Source organism: Vespa mandarinia, chromosome 1 (assembly GCF_050613455.1).
Source record: "Vespa mandarinia isolate Hongniang chromosome 1, ASM5061345v1, whole genome shotgun sequence".
Taxonomy (NCBI): domain Eukaryota; kingdom Metazoa; phylum Arthropoda; class Insecta; order Hymenoptera; family Vespidae; genus Vespa; species Vespa mandarinia.
Window position 1 is genome coordinate 6,790,001 of NC_140810.1, and position 27,888 is coordinate 6,817,888.

Below are 27,888 nucleotides of genomic sequence, written 5' to 3' on the forward strand. Positions count from 1 at the left end.
AGAGAGAGAGAGAGAGAGAGAGAGAGAGAGAGAGAGAGAGTGAGAGAGAGAGAGAGAGAGAGTGAGAGAGAGAGAGAGAGGAAGGAGAGAAGAGTGATTTGTTCGAAAGGACGACTTTGTCGACTAAACTGAGAAACGTGTTACGATATATATATATATATATATACGTATATACTACCGAAATCGCATTTGCGGCTTTCACAATGTATCGGTTTCTACTATTTCGTATACGAAAAATCATATCTCATTTTTATTTAAAAAATTTTTCTTAGATAAATAATTATTATACATATATCAGTGTCCGTCAAAAAAATTCATACGTACCGGTTGTTCTCTTTTGAATGATCTTCTCCTCGATCAGTGCTCTGACGCTAACCGAGGCCGTTTGTAGAGGAGGTCCTACGACTTCTTTTTTCTCACTCTTCTTATTCTCGGCGTCCTAAAGAATAAAGATAAAGGATCGAGTTATTAAAATGCTATGAGATTGAATGTCTGAGCTATAAAGTGAATATATTGAAAACACAAGCGTTCGATAGTATTTCGTTAAGAAAACGTTTCAATAGTAGTTTTGTGAATAGGTAGATCGATTTTTTCGATCGTGGCTAAAGTGGATAAAACAAGATTGTCATAGAAAATCGTAGGAATCGATATTCCATAGCGTGTTATCGAGTTAGCGAAGTAGAGAGCATTGATGTTCCTTTGTCGCGAGAATAGAGGCATCTCGAAAATCTCGTTAGCTGAGATTCTCTCAGCGAAGACAGCAACGGAGATGATCGAGTCTCGATCAGTCGCGAGAACTTTACAACGGCTTATCCAGGACTTCCGCTTCTATCCAGGACTTTGGATGGTCCAACCACTATGGAACTCGCGACGAGTGATCATGAATTAGAGGCTTGTATCGCGATTAAATTGACGGGGCTTGGGATAGAGATTGGAGAGGTGGGCTAGGGTGAGCTGTTCAGGAGAGGGCGGGACAGGCACGCTAATCACCGAGCGAAGCTAATTGAGGCGCCCATTCGATTATCTCATGATGGAATCTCTGGCGTGTGTGATACACCGTCCCACGGGATACTAGATCAAGAGCCACCTCGTCGAGCCTCTCTCGATGTCCTACTGAGATCTAAGAGTCTAACGAGAATCAAACATTTCTTTCGTCATTGTGTCACTTTTAACATTTTTATACCGATGTACATTTAAAGAAATAATTTGAAATAAATTTTTTTGAGTGATCATGTTTGCATATTATAAACAAATAGAATTTATACATAGATGGAAGAGTTAATTGTTGCAAGTGTGAAAATGCGCAACGATCTTTGGTGGATACCGTACGTAACTAGTCGCGATCATTCTAACGGTCGACAATTTCCAATCTCGAACTTCTGTACGTTAGCTCGTACGTGTGCCTTTGTCAACGTATATATCGCCTCTCACGAAATTGAACTCTGTCTTTGACGTGGATGCGCAACGTGCATTTCATGAATATTGATTGTTGCCCGTTAATGCGCGGAATTGATTGCGAGGCGTCCGTCTGTTACGAATCATCAGTTTGTTACGCGTCACGACATCGAATTTGGAACACATAGGCTGCTTTCTCGTCTTCCGTTCTATCAGACGGTTTAGAATCTTCTCTATATGAATTTTATTGAAAGTCGAATAGAAAACAAATCATATAATTAATCATGTTTCGGCAAAATACAAATTGAAACAGTCACATAGAACAAAAATCGTTTGAGAATTTTATGAAAAAGAAAGTAAGAAAAACATATCAGACAAAACAAATACGTAGATTAGATTCGAAATCAGGAAAATTGACAGCAATTCCAAAGTTTTTTCCTCTATTTGCTTCAAAACGTCAAACTGTCCGTATGAGAAGATACCTCAAAAATATATTATAAATGAATTTGCCTTTTCTATTACAGCGTGTTCTATTAATAGCAGTGTCCATAGTATCGAAATCGAATGTACAGAGAAAGAACATGTATTAATCCGAATATATTCATAGAAAGGATCATCAAAAATTTTCAATAATTCTCGGTCGTGGTCGTACGATCGCTCATTCTTCCTTTCTGTGAACGAAAAGTTCGACCAATGCCATGAAAGAGGCAATGGTTCGAGGACTCGCCCTATACGTCGAGTAAAATCGACTTGGAACGGGGGCGTTGCTGTGGTAGGACTCAAACAGGACTACGAGGAGGGTCGGTACAACGATGAAAACTCGACTGGTTCGAGCGAGAGCACCACTGTTGCAAACCCAGACCGTAACCAGTCAAATTCAATTTGCATAATGGAGAAAGCTCGAGACAATGTTTGTACGTCTCTCTCTCTCTCTCTCTTTCTCTCTTTCTCTCTTTCTCTCTCTCTCTCTCTCTCTCTCTCTCTCTCTCTCTCTCTTTCTTTCTCTCATGTTCTCTTTTCGTTCATTTTTCATACCCTCATCGAGCACACCCCTCACTCCCTTTCATTCTCTTTTCCTTTTTCTCATTCTTCCTCTTTTCGATTCGATGAGGACTGCTTCGAAGGTTGGGACGAACGAAAGAGCTTGTTAATGGGTTCATTTGGATTTGATCATCGCCTTATCTTTCCATCCATTCCGGTCTCTTTCACTTTCTCTCTCTCTCTCTCTCTCTCTCTTTTTTCTTTCTTTCTCTTTCTCTCTCTTTCTCTCTCTTTCTCTCTGCTTAGCCATTTATTTATCCGCTGAGTTGTTCCGATACTTACTCCGCCGTTTCGTTCTCCACATCATTGTAATCGTATTATTTTTTATCGTATGCTCGTTTATTCGCACTCCATGAAATGGCTACGGATCATTGACGATACTCAATCTTGAATTAATTGATTGCTTTGATATAATTCGAAATTTTAACTTCATGAAATTGAAATGAAAATATTTCTTTAAAGTTTGAAGTAAATAAAAAAAGTAGATAGAATGAATGTATAATAAAAATATTTGTTTTTAACACCAGAACGGTCGCTTAACGATGATCCTTTACTGACTCCTCATGCATCTAACTTGTTCTTTTTTTTTTTTTAGAAAGAACACATTAAATAATCGCGGCCTGCGAAGGACTGGAAATTAATTGATCATTTGAAATCTCTGGTCACATTCGCATCGCCTTTCCAATCGAACTTTTTTTCTCTCTTTTACTTCTTTCTTCCCTTTCTTGGAGAGTTTATCGAAGTGGAAAAAGACATTCTCGCGCTAGTATTTGGCTCCTTTCACCTCATCCCATGTTGCAGAGAAAAACCCCCCACTCCATCTTCTCCACGATTGAAAAGAGAAAAACTTTTGCTCTGCAAATCTTTCAGTACTTTTCTATGAACGACGTTGCAGTTCGTTAAGACATTTTTAATCAGCGCAGAAGGAGAAGAGGAAGAGGAGGAGGAGGAGGAGAAGGAGGAGAGAATGAGTAAGAGCAACATAGACGGGCTTTCGGTCGAAGAAAAGTGGGAAAAGAAAAAGCGTTCGGAAATCGCTGATCTTTCTGTTTCGACGATTGCAGAAGCAGCATCCAGACCATTTCTTTAACCTTAATAAGATCCACGACGGAGAGAAAGGGAAGGGAAAAACGATGGAAAGTTAAAAGTTCAAAGGACGCTTCCTTGAAATTTCGCAAAGAGACCGTCCGCTCTCATTATTTTTTCCTTTTAAGTCGTTTTCTACTTTAACTTAAAGTTCTGTCGAAAATTTTCGGATCGAATGTTAAAGCCTTCTCGAAAGGAAGGCTGTTACCTTTTTGAAGTAACCGCCATGTAGCCTCATGTGACCATTGAGCGCTGGTATGTTCTTAAATTTTCTATGGCACAAGTTGCACTCGACCGGCTTCGGTTCGGTCTGAGGCTTGTTCGACACTGAAACCGCACCGGGAGAGGCTGAACTTCCCGGTGAGGGACTACCCTTCCCAACGTTTCCATTTCCAGGCGAATTAGCCTGCTGCTGTTGCTGCTGAGCCTGTTGTTGTTGTTGTTGCTGCTGCTGCTGCTGCTGAGCCTGCTGCTGTTGTTGCTGCAATCGAAAAGAAAAAAACGGAATTCTTGATTAGCAAAAATTTTGTTTTATTTCATTTATTAAATATGAATATTTTAAGCTTTTATCATGCAATTACAGTATTAAATGTATAAGACCAATATTGCGTTCTATTAAGTATAAATTAAATATGCTTTAATATAACAGTTGGAAATCATCGATACTATTATTTTCGACAAACGTATTGGTTTTGATGTATATTTGCAGTCATGAAAAATAAAGTTATAAGAACATGATCGAGAGAAAAATGTTCTTCCAATAAGATATTTTTGGAAATATACGAAAGCTCTAGTGAGCAGCGATACGGAAAAATTCTTTTTTTTTTTTCCAAAAGTTCTGTGAAAAATCGAAATATTTCGTTCTGTTTCTTTTTAGAAGGAAAGAAAGACGAAGATCGCTGAGAGAAGGAGAAGATAGAAGGAGAAGATAGAAAAGATAGAAAACATTAACTAAGAGGGATTCGGTAAAATGCATTATCTAAAAACGTATTGTCTACGCAGCGTTTTGTAATTCGCAATTTTTCAAGAATGGGATTCAAAATCCTTGAAGAATGAACGCAGGAGACAACAAAGGTGTACTAGATATATTTCTATTTTTACTTTTTTTTCTTCCTTTTCTTTCTCTCTTCCTCTCTTTCCTTCCGACTAAATTCCTATTTTCATTGTTAGTTGATAAAAGGAAAGCACTTTGAGTTTCTTTCCATGCGATTTAGAACTCTTGTTGGATGTCTAAGTTCGAAGACCACTACGAGACGAAGTTTTTTTTCTCTTTTCTCTTCCTCTCTTTCTATTTCATTTTTCGTCATCTCCAGAACGACAGAAATGCGAGAATTCTAAGATTCAGAATTCAAATCCTTCAATCAAAAGGATAAAGGAGAAACGCAGGATCTCTTACGTATTTTGATTTCTCAAAGGCTTTCGATATGATTGATCAGCGGATTCTCATGAAAAAGTTAGCACGTTTCAACTTCTCACATACAATATTATTTTGACGATTCTGGTTGTACCTGACGGAACATCATTAGTCAGTGCGAATTGACAACATGTGTTCATTATAAAAGCCAGTTTTCTCAAAAGTCCTGTAGGATTCTGTTTTAGATCCTTTTTTATGTGCTGTATATATCTGGAATATTAGTAACGAGATTCGCCATTGTATGATCATCAAGTACACTGATGATCTTCAAATTTACCTCCATATACACTTTAATAGGTTCGCGGATGGTATTGCGAAGGTCAATAATGATATAACTCACATTGTGTCATGGTTTACGATTAATAATCTCCCACTAAATCTGTGTATGTTCTTAGTTTCCTCGGTCTCAGAATAAATGATACGGACATTCCTCTTTACAGTGTCATTAAGTTACTTAGTGTCCATCTGCAGAATAATCTCAGGTGGCAAACATGTCATGAACATATGTCATGAGGTCTATACTCTCTTATCATCTTTAAGTAAAAAACAGATATGCACTCTCTCATTCATTAAAGACAAAGCTTATTATGAGTTTCACCTACTCTCACTTTAATTACTGTTGCTTGATGCTTATTGATATGCATGCTGTCGACGATATGCGTCTATAGCGAGCACTGAATTCCTGCGTTCACTTTGTTTATGGTGTGTGACGAGACGTTCATATCACGTCATACTACGAACGTCTAAGTTTGCTCAGGGTTTAGTAATGATGTTTCTACTTCCTTGATACCTTTCTATACTCTTCATAATAAAGCAACGTGCTGGATTCCTTACAAGTTTTATTTGAATGAAGGTCAGACCTTTGGGCATTAGGATCCAACGTTCACGTTTGGGATCACTATTAAATTCTAACACATTATATCGCACTACCGCACTGTCTCATTCACTTGCATTGCTGATTTACCGGTTCTGGAATGCTCTTTCGTTGCACATACGCCAGGTGCAAACTACGAAGAGTCTTGCAAGCGTCTTTTGCACCGTTGATTATCATAATTTCGATGTGAGACGACCAGCAGCAACATATGGCAATTTTACTTTGACAATGAGTACGCTTTCAGGTGTCGCGCTGATACTCGTAACTAAATATCTCGTATTAATGATTCTTGGCTGTGCACGTCAACGGGAGTGTGATTGAGCTTGAGTGTGTGTAATCTCTAACATTGTTATTGGTTGTCAGCGCCAAGTGTGAATGTATTATTGATTGTGTGTGATCGCTGATGTATGTTTACTGAATGAACGCGGACATAATCCAATGTTTGTTTAATTGTTTTCATCATTTCCGTTATAAATAGGTATATGATTAGTTTATAAGTATAAACTTTAGGATTAGCTTTACGTTTATATCTAATTTAAAAATGCAAGGATAGCTCCGTTATTATTATCATTATTTTTTATAACTACTTGCTGCTTACAGACATTTTATGTCATATAAACATTAACATCATCATCATTATTATTATTATTATTATTATTATTATTATTATTATTATTATTATTATTATTATTATTATTATTATTATTGTTGTTGATTTCATAGTACTCTAATCTATTTTTATATAGAAAGAAAGTACTATAACGTGTGTCATCTCTTCGTTGTATCAATAGTATCTAATTAATCTCATATGTGACTTATATTTCGCTATACTATCATTTATACTACATGCAACACCTTTACAGTGTAGCACTGTTGTCTCATGCTTGTTACATGTAAAAATGTGAAAGTTTTGTATACTGTATCGTTCTAAAGGAGATTAACCCTGGAACGGAATAAATAGCAATCAATCAATCTCTCCTTTCTTTTTGACATCCCTTTTTCTCCTTCTCTCCTTCTCTCTCTGTCTCTTTCTCTTTCTCTCTCTCTGTCCTCCTTTCTATATTCTTTTTCTCTCTTTCTCATTCTTCCTATTTCATTTCTATTTCATTCTTTGTCGTCTCTAAAACAACATACAACAAGATACGAGAATTCTGTCGAAAAGCATATATGATGATCATTTTTATATGAATCTGTAGGAGAAAATTTCTAATTACATGAATTCTCGATTAATTGGCTTTCCTTTTGATATTCCCAACATAAATTTTTCATCAACGGATTATTTATTTCACATATATATATATAGAAAACTTCTTGAAAATTTCTACTCTATTCTATTTCATTATTCTAAAAAATCGTGAAAAAAAGATTTAATTACGTAAAGAATTAAATAAGACATCGCAATTAAGTTGACAAATACGATAACAAGAGTATTTGAGGAAATACTAATTTTGGGATTATCGGAATAGCTTAAACCTTAATAATGGGCTAAATTTGAAAAATTTCGATATTCTTTTTGTATATCCTTTTTATATCTCTCTCTTTCTCTCTCTCTCTCTCTCTCTTTCTTGTTGTTTTACGGCGTTAAAGTGCTTGGAGTGTTTTTCTTTTGGGTTACATCTCGTCTTCGAGTGGACCCCTTCTATGAATATTGCGAAAGCGCGAACTTAATGACTGGCGGCGCAATACCTCTAAAGCTTTGTGACTTAGAGAACGTACTTCCGACGAGTACCTTCCAACTCGATACGGAGTGAAAAAGGAAAAGAGGAGAACGGACGAAAGCGGGTCTAAAGCGTACGAGGGAAAAAGAAAGAGAAGAGAAGAGAAAGAGAGAGAGAGAGAGAGAGAAAGAGAGAAAGAGGGAGGGAGAGGGAGGGAGGAAAAGGTAGAAGAAGGGGTCTTTTATAAAGGTTGATCACCTGAGGCTCGCGTAATTACCTGGCAAGCGGAGAATCGTTGGGGCGGGCAAGAGAGACGCGCGAGGCGTTGCGACGGTAATCAAAGAACGCTCTGTGTTAGCGCGCAATTAACCTCTCGACCGCGGCCTTTCAATGCCAGCAACCGGTGCTTCGCCGCGCTTCACCGCGTTTCGTCGCGCTTCACAGCGCACTGCGCCGTTCCTCTTCTCGCTTTCTTACGGAAGCCCGTCCGACGTACGCTAACGTTTCCCTTTTAATTGCTCGTGCGTGCTACGCGTTTACTTTCTCTATTTCGTTTTCTACTTCGCTTCATGTTCACACGAAATGAACTGGAGAGAAAGAGGTGAAGAGAAAGAGAGAGAGAGAGAGAGAGAGAGAGAGAGAGAGAGAGAGAGAGAGAGAAAGAGAGAGAGAGAGAGAGAGAGAAAGACATATAGATCTATTTATTATCAGTCATGTGAAGAGAAAACCATAGAAAAGACAGAACTTTTATAATTAACGGGAGTATATTAGAGGTAGGTTTATTTAGACGGTGTCGTTTTTTATGATTGAATTAGAAAAATCCTTGACTAATTATAATTTCAAAAAGAGATTTTTCTTCTCTTAGCATATTTGTTTGTTCCTTCGAATTCTATGATGAAAGCAACCAATTTGAAGAATTTTATCCATTTAAAAGTCATACATATGTACAATGCATAACGTCCATATTTAAAATAGGTATACGAGGTAAACAAAAAGTATGAAGTGCCAATCGTGCTTTTCAAAATTATGCTTCTACGTAATCGTTTCACGTGAATGGCTCTTCCATCACTAACGAGCATTTTCGAAGTAAAAAATACGAGACATGAAGTATATTCGAGTTGGCGTTAATAGTTTTTGATTTTCGTTCGTCGACTTGATATATTTGAATAGAACAGCAAGCTTGAACGAGAAGCCACGTGTCCTTTCTCTCTTACTTCCCATCAAATAGGTAGTAATCCAATCGATAAACGGTAATCGCTAGGCACACCGTAACGGCGATGGAAACGGACCGAGTTTAATTTAAAACGCAACTCGCGGAAAGCCGCGCCAATAAAATCGCTTTTAATTCCAGTCGACCGTTCGCACCATTCTCGGCTCTCTTATATTTTTTCTTTTTCTTTCTCTCTATGTTTCCTCATCTCTTTCTCTCTCTCATATTTTTTCTCTTTCTTTCTCTCTATGTTTCCTCATCTCTCTCTCTCTCTCTCTCTCTCTCTTTCTCTTTCTTTCTCTCTATGTTTCCTCATCTCTCTCTCTCTCTCTCTCTCTTTCTTTCTTTCTTTCTTTCTCTCTCTCTCTCTCTTTCTCTCTTTCTTTCTTTCTCTCTCTCTCTCTCTCTCTCTTTCTCTCTTTCTTTCTTTCTCTCTCTCTCTCTCTCTCTCTCTCTTTCTTTCTCTCTCTCTCTCTCTCTTTCTCTCTTTCTTTCTTTCTCTCTCTCTCTCTCTCTTTCTTTCTTTCTCTCTCTCTCTCTCCCTCTTTCTTTCTCTCTTTCTTTCTTTCTCTCTCTCTCTCTCTCTCTTTCTTCTCCTTCATTTTTTTAAGAGTTAAATAAATCACATCAGATTTCTATCGACACTTCGATTTTCGAAATCAATGCTCGAGAGAAAGAAAGAAAAAGAGAGAAAGTTCTTCATTGTTTTCCTTTATTTTTATTGTAAGAACTCCTTTCATCAGTGCGTCTTTATGTCAGCATCGTAAAAAAATAAGGAAAAGAAAGTTAAATTCGAAAGTTTTTTTTGAAAATAAGTTTTTTTTTAGAAAGATATTTTATTTGAAGAAATTATCGTCATAAGGAGAAACAGTAAATATCGTTTCGGAAATGCGTTAGCTATTCCATAGTTTAAGGATTCGTATTGTTAAAATGCTAGGAGAACTTCTACGAAATTACGAAGATTTTCGGACGGTTAATCAATTGGTGCAGATGAAGATGTAGCTCATTTCTCTTACGAGCTTGTCATCGTTGCCGTTTTCTTCTTCATCTCTTTTTTTCTCCTTCATTGTTTAACGCCAGAACAGAGATCGAGAAATAAAATGGCAGAGCGGACGCGACGTTCAAGAAGAAAATGATATCACCCTAGACAGGTGTTACTCGAAGCTGCGTGATATTAGAGACATGAGATAGAAATTGAAAATTTTAATGAGCTTTAACTCGCCCGAGAGCTTTTGTAGAAGAAAAAAGAAAAAAGGAAAGAGAGGAGAGAAACAAAAAGACAAAGAACCATGAGATAAAAAGACGAACGAAGAGTATAAAAGAATATGAGAGGAAAAGGATCGATGAGAACCGATCTAAATGGCGGAAATGGTGGCTCGCGAGAGGGTCGTTACCACCGAGTTATTCGGTGAGTCGGTATCTTGGCTGTTCCTGGCATGTATGATTAAATTAGAACAATGCCGGCATAACTTGCCGTGCCTCTACTAATCGTTTTCTCTCCTCTTCTCTATCTTTCTCTCTCTAGTATCCTACCAGTTTACCACTTACTAGACGCTGGTAGTTTAGGAACTCGGCGGTACTTCTCCGGCACCAACCCTCTAGCACACTGCATCTATGTCTATGTAGTTCTATCTTCTTCTATTATATTCTCTATTCCTTCTCTCTCTCTCTCTCTTTCCTCTCTCTTTCTTTATCTATCCATCTATCTCTTTGCGGTTCCATGTCCTTCTCTCTCTCTCTCTCCAGTCAGCCTTCGGTAGCAGTAATTTTACACTCTGAGCGATTCCATGCTGAGTCTCGAGGTAATAGCATAACGACAATGCCTTCGGCCGAGCTAATCGTTTCCGTCGTTGGTTGGAACCAACTCCATTCCGTTTCAAGACGTCAGCTTTCAGCAAATTATCAACGCATTGAAGTGTGCGTATACTGAGAAATACGTTCATTCTTCCGTAGTAGTAGACATTACTGTAGCATTAAAAGCATAAGCAACATTGAGTAGCTACGGACATGGCTTTATATTAACAAAAACGATTCATATCAAAATGGCCTGAAGCTATGGTCTAAGACCATGTTCGCGTGCCACTGCACGTGTTCAAGGTAGAAGTATGCGAGAGAAAGGTCGAAGGTTATATGGCTGGTATTTCATTTTCTTCATAGAAGTTCTTGCTCGAACTTTTACGAGAAGGCAGGAAGTAAGGAAGAAGGAAGAAAGAAGGAAGGAAAGAAGAGAATATTATGCCCGGGCAATCTATTAAAATTTCTCTCTGGATTTTGTCATCCCGCTTGGAGGCTGATCGCGACCGACAGCGTAAAACTTGGAACAGCCGTCGCACCGAGAGAATACACTTTCCTAAAGTTCATATTAATTTTTCAGATATGTAGGTATATACTACATATATAGTATATATTCACGATCTTACGACCCAAGGGAAACGGAAGTATATCCCGATGATATATCTTTTAAAGTAGGTATACTAAAAAGGAACGCTATTCTTTCCACTTCTTCTATTTCTTCTTTCTCTTATTCTTATTGTTAATAACACCGAATTCTGATATCGGTTATATATCGATAGATTCTGATTAATTCGAATTTTTAGTGTTTTATCTCACAAACAAATTTTTCTATTTCAGGAATGGTAAAATGAAATTTGGTACGAAAACTCAATGAAAGTTATATAGGCGAATCGTCCTACGATTCGAAAATCTAATTCAAAAACTCATCAAAGTGTCCTTTCGTTCGTTTTAGAGAACCTGTATAGATGCTGTATGGTGTTGGAGTGTGATAAATAAAAGCATAAAAGTATAAGAAAGAAAAAAAAAGGGAAGAACGAACGCAACCGATGATGGTAGAGAAAGATAGGTGAGCATATATAAAAATGATACGAGGAAAGACAAGATGAAGGAAAAATGAAAAGAATGGAAGGGAAAGGGGAACAGAATGATGTAAAAAGAGGGAGAAGGGAGGAGGAGGAGAAGAAGGTGGAGAAAGTGTAGAAGTGGTAGAAGAAAAGCGAGAGGAGTGTCGCGTAATTACGTTTTGTCGCTCGCCACCCGGATTTCCTTTGTTACATTAGCCGTTCCCCTATCCTACAGTCCAGGATCTCTGAATACGACGTTGGGGCGAGAGCACCGTTAATCTTTAACGACTTGAATACAGCGAGCCTTCAAGAGAATCAGAGACGAGTGGGAGGTGGAAAAAGAGGGTTCGAAGGAGGAAAGAGAGAGAGAGAGAGAGAGAGAGAGAGAGAGAGAGAGAGAGAGAGAGAGAGAGAGAGAGAGAGAGAGGGAGTCCGATTCTCGATGACGCAGGATGTCAGCCTGGTGGCTTTGTAATCGAATTCTATCTTTCGTCTTTTCGGTCATGTGCTACCTAATACCTAAGTGCCTTCTTCATCGCTTGAACCGATCCGTTTAAAAGCGAACGGTCAGCTAAGAAAGAAATTGGACTTTATTAGAATACATTCTTTGGTGATACTAAAAATTCCAAATGTGAGTGAATTTCCTTAAAAAACATTCTCTCTCTCTCTCTCTCTCTCTCTTTACTTTTATCATTGACGATATTGTACGAATGAAAAAAAGAAAAAGAACAAATTCTTTAATTCTTTTCAATAATCTTCACAGCTATCTAGTTTTCTATCCAAGGAACTCGTTCTATTAATTTCTCTCTTCGATATTTTGACGGTATGGCATCTTGCATTCCTACTACATGCATTGAAAGGCCACGTATAACAGGTAGAGATTGAGGAGAAAGAGACGAGCCTTCTCATCTCGATGATGCTCCAGACATAGACCGAAGAGAGAAAGAGAGAGAGAGAGAGAGAGAGAGAGAGAGAGAGAGAGAGAGAGAGTGAGAAAGAGAATGACGAAGGGGAGATAGCAAGAAGGAGGAGGAGAAAAGCTGGTAGGAACGGTAATGGAAACAGAATGGGATAATTCCGCGAGCCGCGGACGAACGCGGTAATTGCAAATAATTGCATTGTCTTCGAGTCGTTCGCTTTGGTCTCTCTCTCTCTCTCTCTCTCTCTCTCTCTATCGCTTGAAGTCTCTATCTATCTTTCTTCTCTCTCGTGTTGCTCTTCCCTCTCGACGAGTGAGCTCTCTGAATTGCTTTGGTACGAATTGAGAGACGGCTGGTGGAAACCCTCATACCGATTAGGAAATCTGGTCTTTCTCTGGGTTCTGTCCAAGCCCTCTTCTCTTCCTTTCTCCGTTCTATCTCACAAACTCTCTCATCAGGGTCTACGTGTATATAGTCTATCGGTAGATCGACACGGAACCACGTGGAAATTACGGTCGAGAGAAGGAAACGTTTGGCACGCCTGGCATTGACCAGCTTACACGCCGTTCAGATATATTCCTTTGAGTTTAGATGCATCACCTTAATGCTCCGCACGAGACGTTCTCTCGAGTACGTTCTACGGAAAATCGATATCACTCCATCGCACCTATGGAAAGTAAATGACGTGGAGCGAATGATCGGTTATTGTGCCAACGATATGCGCGAGAATAAGTTATTAAGTTTCTTAAGACTTCGAGGGAAACTTTCGACGTTAAAAAACAAACTTCAGATAAAACAACACATGATCCCAACATAGTCTGAGTTTTAGATATTTTTTCCGTTTTGTATATAGATATCTGAATTCTCTTTCTTTAGCTTGACGTTAAATATATGAAGTTCATAGATCAAAGGATCCATGTATTTATCTTAAGTCTATCTGTTGAGATAGCTTACTTTTCACTCGTCAAATTTGCAATCTCTTAATGCATTGCTTAGGGACTGTATACGAAATTATTTGAACAATTGTCAACACGAATATATCCAAGCAATTAGAATCCTTTTCCATATATTGATTTACCCTTTTTTTCCATATATTGTTTCAGCTTTTCTTAATTTCTTCAATCAATCTCTCGGATAATTCTTCAAAAATAGTACTATTTTGAACGTTGAATATTAATAGTCGAATCTAAATATTCGAGTTTTAAATTCCAAATCTCATATACACAATCAAAATCGGTATTTATCTTATGGTTTAACAAGATCATTATGATATATTTTATAAACCATAGAGATCAGGGTGTGTTCTCACATAGCTCTTATAGTTTAATGAGACCAGTCTTCTATTGTAGTTTAGCAAAACTATTGAGAGCATTATAATAGAGATCAATGTGTATCTCACGTAGTTCTTATAGTTCAACAAGACCAGTGTATGTCTTATAGTTCGACAGAACTATTGAGAGTTTTATAATACCTAGAGATCAGTACAAATTTCAATTAAGTCATTTATGCAATTACGCGTAATTATTATATAACTCTATCTCAACTTAGAGATCTATATTAGCATTTGTTATACTTATTATTCATAAATTAAACTTTATTATATATAAATAAAATTTAAAAAACGAACGCTATTTTAGAATTAATTTCGCAGGATTAATTTGATGCAAGAAATTTGATAGGAACTATAGTATAATATTGAATAGATTTTTGATTCGTCCAACCGAATACAGCAAAAGTATTCATTGTACCATAGAAAAAGAAAAAAATTTGTTTTCAGTTCGACAATCGGGCTAAATTCGTCTCATATCTTACCACATGATTTTTAGAGCGAACATCGTGTTACTTTTCGTTTCATTCAAGCGTTATAGCTCCGAGTAACATACACGAAGATGAGTTCTTTATCGTTCTGAATAAAAGCAACTACAAAACGATAGGAAACATTTTCACGCGAGTCAGCGAATGAAATAACAGAGAGAAAGAAATAGAGAAAGAGAATAAAAAGAAAAATGACGAATTGTCCAGAACGAAGTCCTCTAGGAGTTGTTATCTTGAAATATTTGGAAGGAGAAAAAACGAACGTTGCGAAGAATGGATAAAGAAATAGAAGAAAGCATCGACGGCGATAACGAGGAACGTTTGGGCGTTTGTGAAAATCCGGTAAAGTCATAAAAGTCGGAGAACGAGAAATTCTGTTACGTCCGTCTCGTCCCATCTATTCGTTCTTCTCCGGCTACGACAAAAGCATTACGTTCTCGTAACCGTCATCGTCGTAGACGACGCAGCTGGCTCCTATCTTGGAAACAAACTCCATGGGCTTCTTTTTTCTTTCTGATCCGACCCAGCTTTCAACCCTCGCTCTCATTTCCGCCTCGATCTCCATCGTTTACTCGGAATGGAAGTCGTTTATTGACTCAGAAAACAGTAAGTAAGATCGGATAAACGATACGGACAATATCTACATCGTGATAAATCGGAAAAAAGGAGAAAAGAAAAGAAAAAAAAGTCGATTACCAGAGATCAAAGAAGGTCAACTTTACTCGAATGTATCTCTTTTTCATGCGTCAATTATCGCTTTAGTTTTTCTCACAATAGAGTAAAGTGAAGAGAAAAGGAAAAATGTCGATCGATCGAAGATAGGAATATTATTATCGTCTAATGTTATCCTGGTAAAGGTAAAGGTTAACAAATCCACATTGAGAATTTCTATTTCCATAGAATAGTTCCTTTTCGACAGGGTTCCAGCAATCTGGTAGCTTAGCCAGCACATAAATTCCTCGAATACACGGCATCAGGATTAAGAGCAATAACCAATAGGCTGCTTTTGCCAGCACGGGCATACATTGCTGAGCCCTTTCCTATCCCGTTGACTCAAGCGATCGTCTATAAAAGCCGACCTTCTACTTGATTATTACATCAAAGACCATAAACATTCGTCTTAATCTCGTTTGGACGCACAAAGAAAACGTAAAGATATACCAGAAATGTTTCGTTAGCCTAGATACTGTTTCTGTTGTTTAAACATCCTAGTGCATGTGTCCGATGTTAGTCTGCCAATGAACTAAACAATTTCTTTCTTTCTTTTTCTTTGAAAAATTTAGAAAGCGATTCGCTTGAGTCAAACTTCATTTCTTCTGTAATAAAAAGAAAAAAATCATGTTAAATGGATGAACGTGTATCGTTGATATCGTCGAAATGGACGTACTAAATTCCTAATGAACTATTCACGAAGAGGACACTTTTCGATAGTTCGCTCGAAGGAGAATCTATCGTTGAGATTAAATGGTTCGGATATCAAGCTGAAAGCGCTGATTCGTCAGGGCTGCGTGCAATGTATCGTGAATCGCATGCGGTAAATCACAACATGCGGTAGAGAAAGCACTTTCCAGTGAGATACGTTCGTTCGATAACGAAGATGAATCTCTGACGAACGTCCCAAAATCGTCGATACCATTTTATGTTCTAGTACATTCTACGTTTCTATGTCTAATCTTAATTGTAATATCCTTGCAAATAGAGCATTCGCTTTTAGATATAGTAGAATATTCTATTAAAAAATCATTGAATTTGTTCTCTCTATCTCAGTCTCTCTCTCTCTCTCTCTCTCTCTCTTCTTTTCTTTCAGAAGGATTTGAACGATATCTAAAGCAGAAGCACGTCGAAAAGTAGTTCGAAAGGCACATCCGTACGTCACGAGGTGGCAATTACTCTTCCTCTAACTTTTTCCTACCCACTCCGACTCTCTTTCTCTCCCTCTCTTTCTCTATTTTTTTTTCCTACCACTCGACATCCACCACCTTTTTCATCCCTCATCGTATACGCTCGACGGTCGATCGATCTAACGCGAACGTAATAGATGGAAAATCTACCGAAAAACACAGGAACGTCAACGAACGACCCGCTTTAATTCGCATATATATATATATATATATATATATACACTCTACGCAGTAGTACGTAAATGTATGTGTATAGGTATATAGTATGTGCATATACTAATGTTCCACACCGACGTAAACGGACGTCATTGTTTCAGATAGGCCTTTTGTCACTGAACGATACTATTACCGTTCAGCTACCTCTTTCTCTCACTTGGCTCTCGTTTTCATCTTCCTCCAGACTAACGCGGACCTTTCATTTGCTTTAACCCTCCATCTTGCTCTCTCTTTATTTCTCACGTGTATCATCGCACGATTCAAGAGCTTTTTCAAAGGATTCCGCGTCGAGACTCATAATACGATCGTAATTACTCGCCGTTTTTCATTGCTAATTACTCGAGATAGTTCCGAAATCTGTCGCATACGGACAAGAATTTAACAGGCGTCCACGGTTCGGCCGTTGTTTTATGCGAAGCAACGGCAGGCTCCTCGTATATCTGGAATGCTGTGGTTCCAGGCAGTAGATCCCGGTCATTACACATCTCTCGTCCATTGTTGAGCTCGAAAATCGCGCGTACTCACTCACGTTTCCTCTCGAACGGTTAAAGTGCCTAAGGCATTCCTATCTTTCTCTTTCTCTCTCTCTCTTTCTCTCTTTCTCTTTCTCTCATTCTCTCTCTCTCTCTCTCTCTCTCTCTTTCTCTCTCTCTCTCTTTCTCTCTTTCTCTTTTTCTCTCTCTCTCTCTCTCTCTTTCTCTCTCTCTCTCTCCCTCATTCTCTTTCATTTTCGCAACTGTCATCAGTTAGCCGTTCTTCCATTGTTCATTTTTCAATCGCGAACACACTGATAATTAGAAGCGTTAATTATCAAGTACTCTGATCGATATCGATTACAAAAATCGATCATCACAGACTATATCTATTTACAAAAAATGATATTATTCTGTCGTGATTTCGAAATTACAGGAAAGTGTATATCTTTGGAAACTGTCAAAGTTCTTACGTCCTTATTATAGATTACACCCTTCTTGGTGAAACTTAAAGTTCTAGATACGATACAGCCATTTCCGATTTTCTAATGCTTTGAGAAAGAAAATTCGTGTTCGAGAAAAAATCCGCATATATATATATATATATACGTACATGTATATGAAAAAGAGAGAGGAGAGAGAGGGGAGAGAGAGAGAGAGAGAGAAAGAGAGAGAGAGAGAGACAGAGAAGTTTCTCATCGATTTGAGAAAGTTAGGTATATTCGCGTAGTTATTAAAGAAAAATCAATAGCTACGCATCCAACTCGAATCTCGACGAATTTTCCAACTCTGATAACGATGGCATCGTTGGTGAATACATGTCCGGCTAAGTGCATCATATGCAGTAACGAGAAGCGGAAACGATGGAGAGAGGAGAATGAGTATAGTGAGTTGAGGTAGGATAGATCCCGAAGAGGTAGGCGGGGACAAAGTGGAAACATAATTTGGCGTAGGTAACGCATAACTCCGGCGGTATCTGCCTGTCAGATAAGGCATGCCTCGCCGTATTCGGGTCGAGTTTGGATGCTGAATTCCCAGCTCTGTATGTCTCTGGAGAACGGAGGAGAGAGGGAGAGAAGAGGGATTGGGGATGGTCTTCCTCTTGCGCACTCTATCTTTATATGTACGTCGACCGCTTTCACCCTCGCTCTCTGCCAGCCGATTGTTCATGCCGGCGGCGTACCGAAGCGGGAACCATAAAATCATACGTAGGGTACACGTTCGTACGACGCGCGCGGAGTTTGATTAATTCGAGCCGGGCTTTAACTCGTCGTATCCGTTGAATTCGATAAGAAGCAGTTCCCTCGAATCCTAAAATTCACGAGCAGTTCTTCGACCGATCGATAACGTCGAGCGGCTTGAAAAGAATACAAAGTGCGTCTGATCATTCTTTGAAAGCGGGGAAAAAGAAGTTTTATTTTGTGCGGGAAAAACTAGTGTACACATGTATGTGTGTATACGTTAACAGGAAGATCTGAGATCGTACGAGAATCTCTTTGCTACGATGTACTTTATAAAGTAAATAATCAACATCATTCGCGACGAACATCCCTCTTCTGTGTCTAACAAGAAGGGTAAATGAATGAAAGGGAAAGATGAACCGGAGAACGTTGACACTTGATATGTTTCTTTGCTGAACGTAAAGGGTTAGTGTACAATATACCTGAAGAGAGAAGCGATAGAGATAATCTGGCGGATAATGCATCGAATACTGATGCTGATGAACGGAATGATGATAATGCTGATGAAGATGTTGCTGTTGCTGCTGATGGTAATGATGATGCGGTAACGGCTGCTGTCCTTGCTGCTGAGATTGAAGTTGTTGCTGTTGCTGATGCTGATGCTGATAAGATAGCTGTTGGTGTTGCTCCTGCTTTTGGTGCTGATGATGATACCAAACATGATTGTATCCATCCATGTCACAACGATGTCACGAACAAAGTCTATCGCGCCGAACGTATCGCCGACATGACAGAAGAAAAAACGGTGCGCGCGCGGAAAACATATCAATCACCTGCCAATAGGCCGTCCGATCACTCGGTTCCGATAATTCTTCACGACTAGAAGAATCTTGACGTTTCGACAGATAACATCCGTTTTCCGTTTGCTATTGTTGTCGTTTCCCAAAATTGGAAATAGGAAATTTTCATTCCCGAAGGAGACGAATACTTCCCAGGAAGGATTTTAAGAAAATTGGAGCTATTGCACACTTGAGATGATGAACATGAAGCAACTAACTCTCAATGAAAATGATGAAATTGTCGAGAACCTTTGCTGGTGATCTTCTCCCCACTCCGTTCTTGACCCCCATGGACTGCTATCGTTCGCTTCCCTTAAACAGCGGCTTTTCCCTCTCTCTCTCTCTCTCTCTTTCTTTCTTCTCTTGCTTTTTCCTTTTGCCGTTGAACCGGTCAACCTTTGGCGTTTTACTTAAACGAGGGCTAAGAAGAGAGGGTTATCCCTGAGAAAAAGTGACATAGTGATCAGGAAGAAAAGGGGTCGTCAGGATGGCGTCTCGCAAGCGGTTTCTTTATCTCTCCAACCTTGCCACTACTTCCTTCTTTTAAAGATACCATTTTCTTTCGCTTTCGTTTTTCTCTTTTCTGTCGTCGAGCAAATAAAAATGTTGCGTTTCATTACTTAAAAAATTATTTGTCAATAATAATATTTAAAATTTCATAATTTTTCTTTACTAAAAATTAATAAATCAAGTATAATACATAATCTGTTATTACCAATAATACGTTTGAATGTGACATGTTAGACGATAATACGGTGCAAATATATAAAAATAATGAATATTCTACGAGTATGGAGTATAAACGTTTTCTTGATATTTACCCATTGAGTTTACATTTACGCAGAATTGCGATTTATTTGTTAGGTGAAATGAAAGCTTTCGTTGTTCAATACTACCATTGAAAATCTTTCTCTCAACAGGATACAGGTTGAATGCCGGGAAATTAAAATAATTACTTGCTATCGAATTAATTTAAACTTCAGTACACTCAATACACGCTTCTGATCTGGTAGTTTCAGCCTTTCTTGTTTGTTCGTTTTAATAATTAAAAGCTTTATAACATCGGTCGATTTTTCCAAAAGTAAAATCTCTGTTAATTAAAAAATTAAAGCATATGTTTAATATTATTTAAAAACGCTGATCTTCTTGAAAGAAACAAAGTGGATAATCTTTTAAGAATAGTTTAACGTTTCCGCTTTTTCTCTTTTATTTGATGTAGTTCTACGTACAAACAGGTTATTCTAGAACGGTTGAATGCATCCCGCGGGAACCATTATCGGATGGGGAAGGGTGAGGAGAAAAGAGAAAATAGGGGTGGTAGATTTCGAATCGATCGACCCCGTTTGCCAAGTTCAAAGGGATAATAATCTAATAGTGCTCGATCCACGGCCTCCCGCAAATTTCCATAGTTAAGCTGACAAACAATGCGCGCGCTCATTGGAAAAACAATGGAACGCAAAAATTTACTTTGTCATGAATTTACTTGTATTGAAGTTTGGAAATTTTGTTTGCACAAAAAAAAGTAACCTTGACCGCTCGCGCATTCACGTAGAGACAATAAATACACGTATTATACGAAATATTGCTGCGTAGGTAGGTACCTATATTTTGGAAAAAAAAAAAAAGAAAAAAAGCAGAGAAAGATTTTATTTATCTAAAAGAAAGAAAAGGATTTACTACACAAAAGCAAAGGTATGTTAAAGTCGATAATGCGTTTGCAACACTGGTACTCGTTTCGTCGTAGAACTCGTTCGATTTGCGGTCATTCGATGGCATTCGAAAGATGACGTCAACAAGCTCGACCTACTTTCGAAGCTTTCCCGCTTTTCTGTTTTCCCGCTCATCGATGTACGAATGGTACCATTTTTTTGAATAGCACTCTTTACATTGCAACAATCCAATCGCTATAACGCAATTTTAAATATACGCGCGAGGATTCCCGTTTTTCCATATCTCTTTCATTCTTTCTCAAAGATATTCATGAATGGAACTAGAGCTTCTTCTCGAAGGAAGGAAACAATCATTTCTTCGAAGGGAACGAAACGTGTTCGAAAGAAAGAAGGATGAAAGGAAGGAAAGAAGGAAGGAAGAAAGGAAGGAAGGAAAGCGAGTAGGGTAACTGGATGGATGAGTGAGTGGGTAGATGGAAACGAATGAGATAGAGAGAGAAAAAAAGGGAGAAATAGAGAGAGAGAGAGAGAGAGAGAGAGAGAGAAAGCTTCGCGCAAGGACAACTAAAAAATTGAAAACAAGAGAGCAAGGCACAAAAAGTATCAACGGGCAACCAGTCGAAGCAAAATGCTCGAACAACGTCGACATCGACTATGACAACTATGACTACGACGAAAAGAGTGGAGCTGAGCGAGGAGAATTTCAAACTCGCTGAATTGAAAATCGTCGACTAGGACGTTTTTGCGCTTCCAATCAGTGCGAGTCAAACGAGCCGCGCATTCGGTTTGGCATAAAGAGGGAGAGTGAACGTTGCTGCTCGATAAAACAAGCCCCTTTCTCCACGTATCCAGTCTATATATGTTATGTTTATAGGTATATGTGCACCTATATGTATACCGTTGTACTATAGCATGCTGACCGCCCTGGAAATCAGAGAGCGCACATCATTCGAACACTGCGAAAGCGTCAAGGACTTTTCCGCTTCCTGATTTATCAGTTCACTACAGAGAGGTTAATTACGAGACTTCTGTTCTTTCTATACAATAGAATTTGATATATCGATTGACTAACAAATGTAGCATTATATATACAACTCGTGTATGTATGTAATCCACATACATATATATATGTACATAATGTAATGTACATACATACATGTATGTAATGCACATGATATAACTCGAATTGCATGAGATTCCTTTTAAATTTAGTTTTGCTTTTATTTTAATCTCTAAGTGCTTTTCAATGTTTAATGAATTTCGTAATATAGGTGGATTGTTGATTTTTCAAACTTTTCTATATTCTTTATTTGCAAAAAATATAATAAAAAGAAATAGATTATACCTATCGAGAGCCACAGAAAGATTAAGATAAAAAAAAGTTCTTCTTAAGATGTCTCTACCGTTTAACGATTTCTCGTTCAGAAATAATTTCATAAAAGAAGATAACGTTCTCATCTTTTTCGTAAGAAAGAAAGGAAAACAACGACCGGTGACAATTTCTTTTTGTGGATTTTTTTTCGCAATGTCAAGCGTTGGTACTTAGCTGCTTTTCGCTTAATACCACTCGAGTTTTAAGAACGCTCGACGTCATGCTGATAAGTTTTAAAATTGTTGGAAAGGGCATGAAGATCGAAGCACATCCTACCTGCAATCATAACTTCTCACGACGTCGTTTGTATAACTACCACGTCAACGGTGATATTATTAGCTATCTTTTGTTTCGTCCATTTGGCTATTTTTTTCTCTCTCTCTCTCTCTCTCTCTGTCTCTTATCCTAACCTTCGACTTTCTCTTTTCCACGCTACTCATTCTCTCTTTTTCGCCCTTTTTCTCGTTCGAGCTGACTTCATTTTTTTCCTCGTTTTTCCCGCGAATTAATTGAAGCTCGATTGAAAGTTTGCTTTGATGTGGCTCCTCTATAGAGAATGGGGGTAGTAGAAGAGGGGTGTCAAGCTTTCCGCTTTCACGATACTCGTAAAACAGCGGACTTTATTTCTTTTTTTTCTTTCATCACGGAAACAACCATTGTAAGGGTTTCGATATTTTTTAGAAAATGCCGGAACAAAGTAAGCGTATACGAATGTGCACGGAGAGAGAAAAAAGAATGTATAAAATGATTCTATACCGACCCTTTTGATGCATTAATAGTACGTTTTCATCTGACCTGTGAGTTTCACTTTTGAATGAATATGCATTTTCCATTCGGCAGTATTCCGAGTTAATCTCATTCTTTCTTTCTTCGTCTATATTCATCTATCTATCCCCCTTTCCACCTGACTCTCACGAATCAATTCGTCCATGTTTTTTATTTTTCAAATTTATGCATTCCGCTTTGCGCAATGGATATACATACACACACACACACACACACACACATATATATATATATATACTAAGGCAATTAAGAATTCCGTGCTCATCGCGCGTGAGCGAATATATTGAATTATGCTGTTAATAAATTTTTTCTTATAAATAGCAGACAAAACTGAAAGAAAGAATAAAAACTGATTGAACTATTAGTATTTGTAATTCAACTTTCCAGATGTAATAATTAATATTTAATGTATTTCGTTAATCGTGAAAAAGGAATGAATAGTATATAAAAAAAATTACGAATTACGCTTAATTGTAAAATCATTTTTTACGCTTAATCATAAATACATTCGTTTCCATCAATTTCCATTAATTTTGTTTCCATCTTCTTTAACGTTTCTTTTTAATTTAGAAATAATTTGATATTAAAATTAATTATATACAATCTTTACTGAGAAATAAGTGTGTTAGTATGTTGAGATGGCTATGACACATTTACAGAGAAAATTCTTTAGAAAAGAACTATTTGTGTTCTCTCGTATACATGGAAACCGATTAGTTCCTTTTTCTTCCTATTTGCTTTAAATAAACAGAGATAAGGATAATTGTTGGTACTGGCAATACGATATTAAAATTTTCTCCGAACTCTCTATTCTCAATTACTTTGTATTCTTCCGTACATACAAGTATCTCGGTTCATCTTTCGTAGCTTTATTATCCTGCTTTCTAGTTATCGATATATTGTGCTTTAAAAATCATATTTACGATAAAGCTGAGAAAGTAGAGAATATTCTCCGAGAGATACTAGAATATTAGTAATCCAATATCATATTTCAAGCGGATATCCCGATAAACAACATAACTATACCTATTTTCGATGATACGTTTGCCGATTAAATAACGATTAAAATTTACGATTCCGTATACGCACCAAGCGGAGAACATGACGTTAATCGTTAATAATTACCTATGTTGGATCAATATCGTCTACGTCATTATCAAAATTTCAATATCCGTTCAATAAACTGCATTCGCATTAATGTCATATACTTTCAAGTCGGACATATTGGATTCCTTCGAGACGACAAAATCGTTCAATTTATGTTATATGTAGGTATATATATATATATATATATATATATATATATATGTGTGTAGAGTATAGAATATCGTCATTGTCGTCGTCATTCTCCTTCTCAGCAACAGTTTCATCCGCACTTCGCTTGTTGTTACCACGGTAACGGTATCCAGCGAAAAAATAACTACGCCCTTTCTACAGGGCTCTTTGTACACGTAAACCATTTGTTCGGCAGCCGAGTTGCACTGAGCAAGTACTCGCAATTAAGAGGAAAATCGGTTTTCGCAAACTGCTCAACTACGAAGTTGAGCGTCGTAAGAAACGCTGTGAAACGAGAACGGCGTTCCACTGGCATCATGGAAGTAGAAAGCGGTAATTCTTGCGCGGCCAATCAGAATCAAGCCGACGAATACGATATGGAAAAGACGAGGACGATAATAATAATAATATAATAATAATAATAAGAAGAAGAACAACAATAATAATGATAACAATAATGATAATAATTATAAAAGCGATACAATATTCACGATGTTCATTCGTCTCGAATCAGTGGAGGGGTATTATCGCTTTCCTCCTCTTGTTCTCTTTGCACGCAATCCGCTTATCATCTTTCACCAATTATCTATAAAATCTAATTCGATTTTGAAAGAGAATCATTGTACTATTTTGAAAACGAGCTCGCGATCAATCAAAAAGATTCCTCATAACGTTTCTCTGTAACATTTTAAGCTGCCGATTTGTGAATAGAGAAAAAAAGAAACGAAGAAAGAAAGAAGATGAAATCGTCGATTTGTTCCACCTGTTTCGACTGAACTAAAGGAACATATTTTTCGAATAGAAAAGAACAGGTTGGTTGATTGGCTGGTGGGCATATCTGACGATTCTTTTCAATCTTTCGTCGATTCGTCACTCACCAGGAAAGTAGGATCATAGGTAAGAGAAGAAGGAAAATAAGGAAGATAAGAGTAAGAAGAGAATGTTGAAAAAGAGGAGAAGAAGGACAAGAATAAGACGAGCAAGAAAATTACACGGTAGACGCAAGATCATAGCGTCGGTAGTATCAGGATTCTTGCAATAACTTGCCTCCGCCCGGCACGTATCGCAAACAAACACCGTCCGTATTGAGCGGAGGCGCGCCAAGTATTTTCCAATTACATCTTCCGTTAACGATTTTCCCGCCTATACCCTCGGCATGGCTTGCTTGTTCACTCGCTCGGCGCCACGCTACACCGAAAGACCATTTGCCATAGGGAATTTGTTACGCGCTTCGATCGACCGCGTTCCTCTTCTACAGTCGCGTATCAAATATTAATTAATTCGAAGCCATAGGAAATACGAGGCGTAGGTATACGGTTTCTAGCGTGATATCGTCGAGAGAAAGAGAAAGATAAACAGAGTGAGAAAGAGAGAGAGAGAGAGAGAGAGAGTTCGTCGTTTGTTATACGTCATGTTGGTTATCGTGAATGAGAGTTGAAGTTCCCTTAAATTTTCCTAAATTTCACCAAACATATTGTCGAATGAAGTTTCAAAGTTTTCACAACCAACCTTCCGGGAAATATTTCTTACAAGGGACGAGGAGATCGAAAAACGAATCGTTCTCCAACGGTTTTCCGTGACCCAGAAAGAAATGAAAAGAGATGGCAGGAAAGCATGACGGAAGGGAGACGGAAATAAAGAAGAGTTAAAGCGAACCAGTAACTCACGGATTTGCATTTTCGTTTCGTTCCGAAATTTAAATCTCCGTCATCGCGTTAGTGTCGACACGATAGCTTCGTTCGATGAAAGGAACAACGGAAGAAGGAGCCAGGAAGCATCAAGCACACGTGCTCTCGCAATGTCCCTTTAAAGTCCTCGTTTTCTCAACGTACTTCGATCACGTTCACGGTTCTACGCGAAGAAAAGAGAGAAAGAGAAAAAGAGAAGTATAGTACAACAGAAGGAACCGAAGCAAGTTCAGAGAAGGAAAAAAGGAAGAAAGTAAGAGAAAAAAAAAAAAATAGAAAAAAAATATGAAAAGACAGGAACGTGGCCAGCAGCTGCCGGACACGAAGTTCGAGTCGAGTCGAGCTAACAATAAAATTCGGAAGAACGTGGAAGGAGAACGCGCGTGCCCATCATTTTTCACGGCCACCAAAGTAGGAGAGGAAAAAGAGAGAGAGAGAGAGAGAGAGAGAGAGAGAGAGAGAGAAGAATATGTGTTACGACCATTGGTCGAGGAAAAAGAAATTTTTCACGAGAACCGAAATAGATACAGCCGTCATTGGTCGAGCGAACGAACGAAAGAGAGGAAAAAAGCATCGAATACGAGGGGGGTCCTTTTTCTCTCTTCGGATGCACCAGCGAACACACGAACACGTAGGAATAGTCGGTAGAGCTGGTGGACTCGCTGGGGGTCTTCTCTTACAATCCATGGGGGTCATCGAGAAAGGGGAGAGAAAGAGAGAGGAATTCTTTTGCTTAACGGGGTGGACGTGACACCAGTCTGTCCGGTTCTCACTGTGGGAAGATACGTTGTGGAAATCTACGATCGCACCCCTGAGGATTTTCAGGACCTGTCTCAACTCTCTACCTACCTCTTCCCCTCTTCCTTCTTTTCTCTTCTTTTACATAATTCTTCCCCCTCCCCTCTCCTTATCTTTCTCACTGTCTATCGCGTGCATCTTTACGACCCCTGCGAAGCAACTCGATGAAGATGTCGTTAATGAGTTATTTAATCGAAATATTGCTCCCTTACTTCCGGCAAATTTACATATATGTTTTTTTTATTTCTTCGTTATTTATTTTCCAGCAATTTTCACTTCGTCATCCTTCACGAAAATTCCTTTTCGATTCGTGTTACGTACGAAGTAACGACGTAAGAAGGTACAAGCTCACGGGAATATTTTCCCGACGGTGGAAAAGACATTAGTGTAGTTTGGCGTTCCAATTGGGAGTATTGTATCTAATGTGTTAATTAAATTGGCACGTATACCATAACGGTACAACGACTGTTAGGAGTAAGCTCGTTACAGTTAAGAACATCCCGGCAGGATCTAACCGGCAGTTTGTAACTATTCGCGAGAGATTCGGAAGGTAATATTATAGACGATTATTATTCCAATAATATCGTCACCAAGTCTCTCTTTCTTTGAACTATCGCGAAGAATATAACATACGTACATATGTGAACAATTAAAATTTAGGAGAATTAGTGTCGTTTTGAGCAAAAAACGAAATGCTGAGTATATAAAAGTTGTGAAAACAATCTTTGAAAACGCAAATTGTAAAAAAAAATGACAAAGAGAGAGAGAGAGAGAGAGAGAGAGAGAGAGAGAGAGAGAAACAAGCAAGCTCGAGTTTACCGAGTGGTAAATAACTCTGTAATGCTTGCACGGTAATGGGAAAGGTAACAGATGCGAACGTTAGCAATTTCACGACGAAACTATCGTGTCGCATAAAGGGGCTCGTAGGTGCGGGTGAGGCTTTCACTACGAGTTAGCCTGCAACCAATGGCATAAACTTACGATGGTACAAACGAGCGCGACACGCAAGCCGATCCTCCTATTCCGATGGTTGTGTGTATGCGCTTACGTGTGATATTCCGCGCGTGAGAGACTAGAATCTCAACGACTTCTCGTAATTCTTATTTGCGCTGCTGCTTTAATACATGAGCGTACAAAACGACCACACCAACGTTCTCTTTTCGTTGTGCCCACGATGACAATGCTACGACCATTCGTTTTTTTTTTTATCTGTGTACGCACATACGTAGATGTACGTCTGTGTTAGAAATCGTGTAATGTTCGCAAAACACGAGCATTATTTTCCACTATGAGTGCCAAACGATTCCTCTTTCTACTTTCTCTCCAATCCATCCGTGAAGTACGTTATAAATTGCAATAATGAGTGTGCATCATTATTCGAAATACGTCTCGAGAATGATACTCTTAAGATTATAAAT

At 38.3% G+C, this 27,888-nt stretch overlaps 1 protein-coding gene across 9 annotated transcripts in view; it reads right to left on the minus strand.

The window, feature by feature from the left end:
- Window positions 1–27,888, minus strand: part of LOC118446991 (uncharacterized) — a 267,347-nt gene that overhangs the window by 12,835 nt on the left and 226,624 nt on the right. For all 9 annotated transcript variants that reach the window (XM_035878284.2, XM_035878280.2, XM_035878287.2 and 6 more), the window contains 2 exons: window positions 3,731–4,003; window positions 325–439 (listed from right to left, as the gene is read on the minus strand). In XM_035878284.2, the coding sequence (XP_035734177.2) occupies window positions 325–439; window positions 3,731–4,003 (388 nt within the window). The remainder of the gene's footprint in view (window positions 1–324; window positions 440–3,730; window positions 4,004–27,888) is intronic.